General features: G+C 40.6%; 2 protein-coding genes across 2 annotated transcripts; one reads left to right on the forward strand and one right to left on the reverse strand.

The window, feature by feature from the left end:
* Positions 1-560: 560 nt before the first annotated feature.
* LOC138709406 (cuticle protein 21-like) lies at positions 561-1744 on the forward strand. Its single transcript, XM_069840146.1, has 2 exons — positions 561-678; positions 770-1744. Exons 1-2 carry the CDS (start codon positions 667-669, stop codon positions 1604-1606), a joined length of 849 nt encoding a protein of 282 aa, XP_069696247.1. The 5' UTR covers positions 561-666; the 3' UTR covers positions 1607-1744.
* Positions 1745-6053: 4309 nt separating this feature from the next.
* On the reverse strand, positions 6054-8347 carry LOC138709407 (cuticle protein 21-like). The gene is made up of 2 exons (XM_069840147.1): positions 8201-8347; positions 6054-6939 (listed from the first exon to the last, which is right to left on the reverse strand). The coding sequence occupies exons 1-2, from the start codon at positions 8210-8212 to the stop codon at positions 6115-6117; spliced, it is 837 nt and encodes a 278-aa protein (XP_069696248.1). The 5' UTR covers positions 8213-8347; the 3' UTR covers positions 6054-6114.
* Between the last annotated feature and the right edge of the window lie 1591 nt (positions 8348-9938).

A 9938-nucleotide genomic window follows, 5' to 3' on the forward strand; every position in this document is an offset into this window, starting at 1 on the left:
TCCTGTCACCACCTGAGATCGAACCCCAGACCTTCCAGTCCTTAACCAGCTGCTCTACCAACTGAGCTACCCGGCCGCCATTTCATATGTAAATTTCAATTTAATTTATAAGTCCAGGTAAAATATATATTTTAGTGAAAATAAACGGAGTGTTAAATTTATGCCGACTATGGCTCTATATTTAAGAACATCTGATATTTAAAATTGATCATGTCAACAGTTTTCATCTCACGTCTTTCTATGCTATATGACTTACAATAATAATAACACCGATAAGGAAAAGTTATGAATTCTTTTTGAGTTTGTGAAACTAAAAATTTTTAAATTACATTATTAAGGGAACATTTATTTTGCATTTAGCGAAATCGTAGAATGAACGACAATTTCGGCTAAATTAGTTAGTATGGCAGTCACGGCGTTAGGAGAATGTGTTTTTAATATCTTATGAGGTCGCGTCGCATGATCCACTTGTCACTCAAACAGCTGGACCGCAGGAGTAGAAAGGAAACTGGAATTCTATTTTATGAAGATTGTGGTGTAAGAGCTCCAGATAGGAACCAGTCGAAGAAGCAAACTAATCGGTGGGCGTGCACAGCGCTCACACGGCGTATAAATATGTGCAGATCCGCGTGAAATTTCATTCGTTCCTCTACTTATCTTCCCACAATGGCTTTCAAGGTAAGACATGTAGTTTATCGGTAAATTTTTACTGTCTTCGAACATAATTTGACATAGGTGTTAAAATGTAATGATTCTACTTTATTTGCAGCTCTTCGTTTTCGCCGCTGTTGTGGCTATCGCCAGGGCAGGATTCCTCGGCGCCCCCGCCGTGGTTGCACCAGGCGCTCCCGTTGCTGTCGCTAGACCTGCTCCAGTAGCTGTTGCCGCTCCCATCGCTCGACCCTTTGGTCCAGTAGCTGTCGGCGCCCCCATCGCTCGACCCTTTGGTCCGGTAGCTGTCGGCGCCCCCATCGCTCGACCCTTTGGTCCAGTAGCTGTCGGCGCCCCCATCGCTCGACCCTTTGGTCCAGTAGCTGTTTCCGCCCCCATCGCTCGACCCTTTGGTCCAGTAGCTGTCGCTGCTCCTTTTCCTAGGCCAGTAGCAGTCGCCGCCCCCGCTCCCGTAGCTGTCGCCGCCCCCGCCCCCGTAGCAGTTGCCGCGCCTGCCCCCTTGGCCGTCGACACTGACTTCGACCCCAACCCCCAGTACAGCTACTCTTATGATGTCCAAGACGCTCTGACCGGAGACTCTAAGGGACACCAGGAAACCCGCAACGGTGACGTCGTCCAAGGCAGCTACTACCTCGTGGAGCCTGACGGCACTCGTCGCGTAGTGGAATACACTGCTGATCCCCTCAACGGATTCAACGCCGTCGTGCACCGTGAACCTGCTGTGGTCGCCGCTCCCGTCGCCGCCCATGTCGCCGCCCCAGTTGCCCATGTCGCCGCTCCAGTCGCCCATGTCGCCGCTCCCGTCGCTGTAGCTGCTCCCATTGCCAGACCTGTAGCTGTCGCCGCCCCTGTCGCTAAGGTCGCCGCTCCCCTGTACGGAGCCGGAGTTGCGTATGGTGGAGTTGCGTATGGTGCTACACCCTACTACGGTTAATCACATCCATCTGTTCTAAATTAGAACTGTGTATTTCATTGCCTTCGGGCCACAAAGACTGACACCGAAAGGTCCATGGCTGAAACTTGCTCATTATTTATAACATAACATAAATTAAATATATATATATGTATTATACTTTATGATTATTTTTCTACCTTTTCATTGCCAGTCATTAGCCCAATCCAGTTCCAACCTTTCTTCATCACGTCTTAAATGCTCATAGTTGTTCAGCTGTCACGTGTGTTATAAGCAGGCAGCGCATTTTCGTTCCCAAATAAGTTAGGAAAGTTATCGGTTAGTATATCCTGGGATTTCAGGGTTCAGACTCTAACCATAAATGTTTACGTCAGGATGCTACGAAAGGTAAAATCTAGTTCTGATCTAAATGAGGGGTTTGAAAGCAATGGTGGATCATTAATGTTTAGGTGAGGGGTTTGGACTTTTTCCATTGCTGGTTGTAACGATCAAAAAATTAAGACACAACGTTTCGAAGGGTGGTTCTCCCTTCGTCTTCAGGTGGAAGGAAGGAGAGAAAGGAAAAAAACCTACTGTTGGGATCGTTACGTACAGCTATTCTGTATGACTGATCGATTGATTCCTGGCTTCGGTGGAGATTCTATTTAAGTCATAAGTTTGATTTAGTGCCAACATACTGCTTATATTTTGGAGTAGAAGTGAACAATATTCTAAACAGAACAGATAAAGAATGTGCTATACTACGTTCCTTTAGGCGGACCCATGAAAGAACTTCAAAACATGACGTTATATGGTCAAATTTACGAGTGCTACATATGATAGGATATATTTACTATATCGATGATAATACTGAACTAGTATATGTAATATATTATAGAACATAATAGTAAACATGATACACATTAACTGTATACAGTATACTCTAAAAATACTGTACTGAGCGATCTATATTTATGCCTAACTTTTTATTACACTGTAATAGCGAAACCATTCAGGTTAAGTGACCCATTCTACCGTTAAATGTACCGTGTTCCATATCATTAGAAGCACAAAAGAAGCTGTCATTTTATTTTACTTTATTGTGTTCTCAGTACGGTCCGAACATTTAGTGTATTCAGAAAAATGCAGTGTAAATCTTAAAACATTAACCATGGCCACAAGACTGTCTGTATACGATCGAACACGAATTGCTCTGGAATGGAGGTGTGGCAGTCCCCAATTATGGTGCAGAGATGGTGGAGAATGGTGAAAGGAAAAAATGCGACGCAGGACTACAAGACCATCAAGAGATTTCACGCCAACTTGATTCGCACTGGCTCAGTTACGCAACAGAAGGGTGCTGGCCGACCAAAAACAGTGATCACAGGAGGGGGCAAAGCAGCCGATACTGAGGCTTTCCAGAGAAGTCCTAAGAATTCCATTCGACAGTGCTAGCGGGAATCTTGTGTATCCTATGGGTCCGTGCAGCGGCCATGGAAACTACACTTTGTGCAAGCAGCTTTTTAGCATCGTTGTTCACATCTCGGCTGGCTCTTTATGTTGTTTATTTATGTATCAATAGATAGCGTTTATGTATGTAAAAAAAAGAGAGAGAGGGAGCATTTCATGGCTCTCACGAGAATACATTTTGCAGCATCCACGATAACAAGAAATTGGGTTTTGAAATAGATTGTATATTTGTCTGCCCGACCTAAACTCCACACTTCAACATTGAAATTTATCCTTAATCAGACGACTGTTCTTCTTGTTTATTTTAATGCGCTAAGTGCGAAAGTGAATGTTATCACTTAATTCTTCTCTGATGAATGAGCTTCATCCCTTTGATATCCCTATATTCTGGAATAGTTGACATTGACGTTGGTTGATAACTGAAGGAAGATCTAATATACTTTAGTTATATTTAAGTCTTCCTCTTTCCTTATTTCCATAAGCAAGTTATGTTCTTGTTTTCAATAATTCAAGTCAGTTTCAGTTTGTTGGGTGTGTTTCGATTATGTTGCTCTTCATTTTGGGATATGACGTGATGTGATATGAATAAATCCCTAAAGAAAAAGCAGAGTTTAGTTTATAAAAATGCATAAATAATTAGTATAAACTTTCAACTTCATTTCGCATCGTACGTACCAGATTATTACGAGTATAATAAACTTCGGATTTTGAAGTAGGAATGTTTACTTAATTACGATGTCGTGGAAGCACGGAAGTAAGCTCTGCAAACCGCTTTGTTGTGTATATAGCTGTTTGTTATGACATTAAGAAGGAAACTGATGTCTCCAGTGGTTAGAATTACACATGAACTTCATTCGGCTTGTAGTTTTAGTGATTTGACGATTCATTTATTTACACGATATCTGAAACTCTGGTTAAATAACACACAGTCTCCAATGCCATTTCGTATTATACAGAGTGTTTCCGGGTTGGTATTACAAACTTTCAGGCATGATGGGGAAGGGCACATGTATCAATCAACCCTGGTCCGGAAATGACCGAGTCGAAAGTTAAAAGCAAAAATAGTTGCGTGGAAATGGAATTGTAATTTTGCACCACGTGCCCTCCTTCCCTTAACCTTTGGAACAGTCGTGGAAAGATGGTATGGGCCGGATGTCTCCTACGTGGGTACTTGTCCCGATACAATCTGTGAGCTTGTCTACTGTTCCCATTGGCTCATCCGTATTCGAAAATCAGGTCTGCTTATTCCGCTCTCGTGTACTCCTCCATTTCACTAGGACTGATCGAGTGGACACTGCAACTTGTACACATACACTGTTGTCTACAGACATGCATATCAGGACCGAACATATCCGTTACACATTACGCTATCTGCATTGATTTAGTGTAGTTTCCTGTCCCCATCCCTCAGACAGCGCACTGAATGGAATATTGTAAGTAGACAACGTGAACAACGTCAGATGAATACAGTTTGTGTAAGATGTAGGTACAGATAAATATGCATAAATAACGTGTACAGAGGAGTAAAATTATTTCATTTCCACACAACTATTTTTGCTTGTAACTTTTGACTCGGTCATTTCCGGACCAGGGTTCCTTATCTCAAATTGATACATGTGCCCTTCCCCATCATGCCTGAAAGTTTGTAACACCAACCCGGAAACACCCTGGATTGATATGGAGAGAGCAAGAGAGTGGTACACTGTTATTTCTATATTGCTAACATATTTGACTTTCCTTTAAAAATAAAGAAACTATGCACTGTAGTTTCTTGTTTTATAAACTACTGTATAGGATTAAAATTTCATATTCCTCTCTGTGTACTTACGTAATAATTCAAAAGAGATTTTACGTGAAAAATAGAGATGTTATATTGTGCTAGCTCATTACTTGTTCTTAATATAAAATAATTTATTGCATCGCATGTAAAAAAATCTTTGATTTGCATCATGCTTAAGAAATGACAAAAATGATTGTGGTGCATCTGATGATTGTAATTAGAATTATGATTACAATGTTGTTTTTCTTCTGTCTTCCATATAAGTAGGCTATCAAGCCTCTTCATTTAGAGACAAGAATCAAGCCATCTCTTATGGAGTATTCCTGGGCTCCTATTCCCTTTCGAAGAGTTGTCCCTTAAAGTCTTCACTGTCCTATCTTCTGGCATTCTATCAACGTGTTCCTTCCATTCTGGTTTCCTCTCATTGATCCAATCCCTTATAGCTTAACCTCACACTGCTCTCTAATGTCGTCATTCCTAACATGATCCAATCTAGTCTTTTTGACTATTTTTCTTAGTATGTTCATTTCATTGGTTTCAGTAATTTGTTTTGTTCTTGTAGTGTCAACTCTTGCTTCAGCTGTATAACTGAGTATTGGTCTTATAATAGATTTGTAAATTTTTACTTTTGTTTCCATTCTTAAATATTTATTTTGCCATATTATGTATTTTAGTAATCCAGAAATTCTTGCAGTTTTAGGAACTTGTTCCTATTGAAGACCACCAGACTAGTTATTTCTGTTGCTAGATAATTGAATCTCATCACTTGTATGATCTTTCCTTCAATTAACATTCCTATTTTCAAAAGAGGAGATAAATTTCTTTCAGAGAATTATAGAGATATAAATCGTTTAAACACATTTTGAAAATCAATATCAAATTAATCAGCATTAAACTATTAGATGTAATTTCTTTCTGTGATGAACAGCAAGGTTTCAGAAAGGGACTCTCCTGCACAGACACCATTTTTATCGTTAGACAACTTTTAGAAAAATCTTTAGAATTTAATAAACCATTATTCGCAGGTATTATTGATCTAGAAAAGGCCTTTGACGGACTTGAATTACGCATTGTTTTAAACATTTTAGATTCATATAATGTACTTAATGACCTAATACTATTAATCAAGGATTACAATGCATGTGATGATAATGATGAGGACTCCTGAGGAGGAGAATGAGGAAGCATTCATGTAGGAATTGCGTACTTTTTAAGGTTCGTGTAGAATAATACTGAAAGTTGTTATAAAGTATATATTTTAAGTTATTAATAAATACATCAAGGAAATATAATGAATCAATTAGCCGTAGTAGGCCTTAGCTCCATAACCGAGGCCAGCGCCATAAGCCAGACCATGTCCGTAGCCAAGACCGGCACCATAAGCCAGACCGCGTCCATAACCAAGACCGGCACCATAAGCCAGACCACGTCCATAACCAAGACCGGCACCATAAGCCAGACCGCGTCCATAACCAAGACCGGCACCATAAGCCAGACCGCGTCCATAACCAAGACCGGCTCCATAGGCAAGACCTCCGTAAGCGGGGGCGGCAACAGCAGCCACTGGAGCAGCCACATGAGCGACGGGAGCGGCGACAGCAACAGGAGCGGCTACACGGGCGACGGGAGCAGCCACAGCAACGGGAGCAGCCACACGGGCGACGGGAGCGGCGACAGCAACGGGAGCAGCGACCTTAGCGACGGGGGCGGCAACCACGGCGGGTTCACGGTGAACAACAGCGTTGAATCCGTTGACGGGATCGGCGGTGTACTCAACGGTACGGCGGGTGCCGTCGGGCTCCACCAGGCTGTAGCTGCCCTGCACGACGTCTCCGCTGCGGCTCTCCTGCTGTCCCTTGGAGTCACCGGTCAGAGCGTCCTGGATGTCGTAGGCGTAGCTGTACTGGGGGTTGGGGTCGTAGTCGGTGTCGACGGCGACGGGGGCTGGGGCTGCTACGGCCACTGGTGCGTGCGCTACGGCCACTGGTGCATGTGCCAAGGCAGGAGCGGCATATGCGACGGGGGCGGCAACTGCCCTAGCGATGGGGGCTCCAGGAGCGACGACAGCGGGGGCTCCCAGGAAACCGGCCCTGGCCACAGCCACGAGAGTGGCGATAACGAAGATCTGCGTAGAGTTAATAGCATTTTAGAGAAGATATAACAAACCCGCGTAATTCTGCCATCACTGTCAGTTGGGAACCAGTTTTGGAGAGAATAAAAGGAACTAATATTTATAACTGCTGTCATTATTATGTCTGTCTTAGAATTGATTAATCGTACCGTTCATGCATATTCTGTAAAAAAGTGAAAATTTTGAAATATCACATTGAAATTCATTTGAATCGGAAATGAATGACTGTACGAGTTGCAAATTGTCTTGCATAATTCATCTCCGTACATTCCTATCAAAAATATTTGGCCTGGAAAGTTGACTTTATTACATGAAGCATTGAAAATGATCGTCATAGATATCATTTACTCAGCGTATTAACTCTTTCAATGAAGAGACCGCCAATAGGAGATACGAAATAGAATATATGTCCTACCCATTCTAATGAGAAATGATCTATGAGAGAAGAATCCAAAAAGGATAGCTGTCCTTGAAAAAGGGGTACCGAGCGGTAACAGCACCTAAATTATTGTAGATCAACAGTATTCTATTTTAAATTTAAATTTTATTTTTATTTTAAAGCGACTTTTGTGTATTTCTTAGTAATTTCTTCTTTTGACCACGGTTAAGAATACAGATACGTCCACTTCTCTGAACATCTCACGTCTCCATGCCTCTTCATCGAGACAATTTTTCGTTAGGACTACATGCAGTTTGTACTCTTGTCCTTGTGTATAACTCCACTAGTCATCAAGAATTTCTTATGAAACATTAGGGACGTCAGTTCTAATAAATTGAACGCAAGTGTCTTCTACGAACAACGTGCCAGTATTTGTAGTTAACTTGGCCTTCGACATTGTTCGTGGTGCACCATATTAGGTGAATTTACGTTAGACGGTCATGTGTGATGAATAATCGAAGAATTGTGAAATTGCGGCAGAAGAAACGATATCATCCGCGAAAACCTACAGCAAACCCAGATTTGTGCCCGAGAAGTTTCACATTTTACTCTCGCTGGGGTTTAACCCGTATCTCCGGCCTGGAAAGTGTACTTATTTATCTATCCATTTGGATAATTTCCAATATTAGGACAATGAATATAATCGAACTTCTAAGAAAATAGCTACCGTTTTTTTTCTGAAATTATTATAAATTTTAATAGCCGGAATCTGAAGCAGTTTCTGTAAAGTTTGAAATTATAATTTTTAAGTTCGTTTCGTAGCCACGTTAATGCAGTATTAGCGTGACATTGCTTGCAGGTTGTACTGCTACGTACCTTTGCTGCCATGTTGCTGTGGTCTGCTTGACAAGTGTGCGGAATGTAAAATCGCTCGCACTTTTATATCTGGTGACTTTGTAACAAAATATGCATTCTGTCCGGTCCAACTGGATCATGACATTTGCGGCGACTTTCATTACTGAATGAAATTAACGCTTACTAACCAAGTGGATTGCTACAGAGCTCCTTGCAGTCCCTCTTACATAGACGACACAATATTTACTTGATATTTTGATGTCCCAATCCTTAGTTCAAAAGTGGGTGTCATTAAGTGACACATTTACATTAATTGCACGTACGTAACGCAGTAATAAATGAACCACATGAACTAGGCCTGTATTAAATCTTTATCAAATTGTTTACAATCGCATTTTTACAGATCCCTTTCTTTGCCAATTTACTAAAATCACTCTTCCGAAGATATTTTAAGCTTCTCCGACACTTACTCCAGAGATATGTAGGCCTCTAAAACTTAGTGACAATGAGGAATGCTCCTAGTCTCATTACAGACCTTCTCTATCTCTCGCCCATAAGCTTGAAGAGGAAAACCGTTGGAGATGATTTGAAGTAAATCGCCATTTTTTTAAGTTTTGTAAACAGCTGATTATTTTCCTATAGTAAAAATTATTTTTACGTAAATCATTCCCCGATGAATTGCCCTGTAGGTCATGAACAAAATATTTCCATTAGTTAGAAGAAATCATTTGACTGGTGAACAGACAAACGCTCATTGAGATGACTTATCCAGAACACATCCGGTACCATAAATATTGAAAACATATTTTCGTGGAAATCTTCCAATCTATATTTTATTGTATCACAGTAGGTTCTCCTTGAACTTCATGCAATGAGGTGGGACCTATTTGAAGTGAACTGTCATTTTGTACTATTTTAGAGTACTCAAGAACTTGGGATAGACTGTGTGTGTGTGTGTATTTTTACATAAATTCTTCTATAATTTAGGACATTCTATATTACTAGTTCTCAAAACTGACGGAGGATGAATTTTGGAAAATAGGAAAATTATGTAGGAAAACTAACGCTTCACTGAAAGTTAATATTTTTCTGAAAATCCTTGGATGCCAAGCTTCAAAATGACGGGTCATTCATTAAAATCCGTTCAGCCGTTTTCCCGTAATTTCCATTACCAGTTCAAATTATATATATAGATATTCAGAGATTATATCAAACGATGTGGCTAGAAATCGTCGGTATAAATTGATTCCACTACCACTAAATAAAACAATAAAATATTATTCAGGTGACTGAATTCGCAATTGTACACGGTGTCCGATAGATGATTTTAAAATGGAAATCCAGTGTATTAACAATGTGCCTTTCCCAACAGACAGTTGCGAAATGACCTGGCAGTTAAAGAAATAATAATAAAAACAGACTATATCGAAGACCACTTTATCGATTTCAAGGTTGATGAAAACGAGTATGTTGGTCGGAATCATAAAATTGATTTTATAGCAACAGAACAAGTTCAGCATAATTGCATGGTATAATTAAAAAAAAGGGAGAGAAGACCTGTCGCATTGAAATACTGAGCAAACTGTAAAAGACGGATGTTGTGCGTCTTATTATATATTCCCTTTTTTGTGTGCCTCATTTTGTTCTTTCCATGTAGCACTGGTGAGATGATAGGGTGACCTAAATATGCAATTTAAGGATTGATTAGGTCGCAACTTAAAACAGAGATTTGAAAATAAATTAAGTCCGAAAGAAGGAA

This window comes from Periplaneta americana, chromosome 11 (genome assembly GCF_040183065.1).
Source record: "Periplaneta americana isolate PAMFEO1 chromosome 11, P.americana_PAMFEO1_priV1, whole genome shotgun sequence".
Taxonomy (NCBI): Eukaryota; Metazoa; Arthropoda; class Insecta; order Blattodea; family Blattidae; genus Periplaneta; species Periplaneta americana.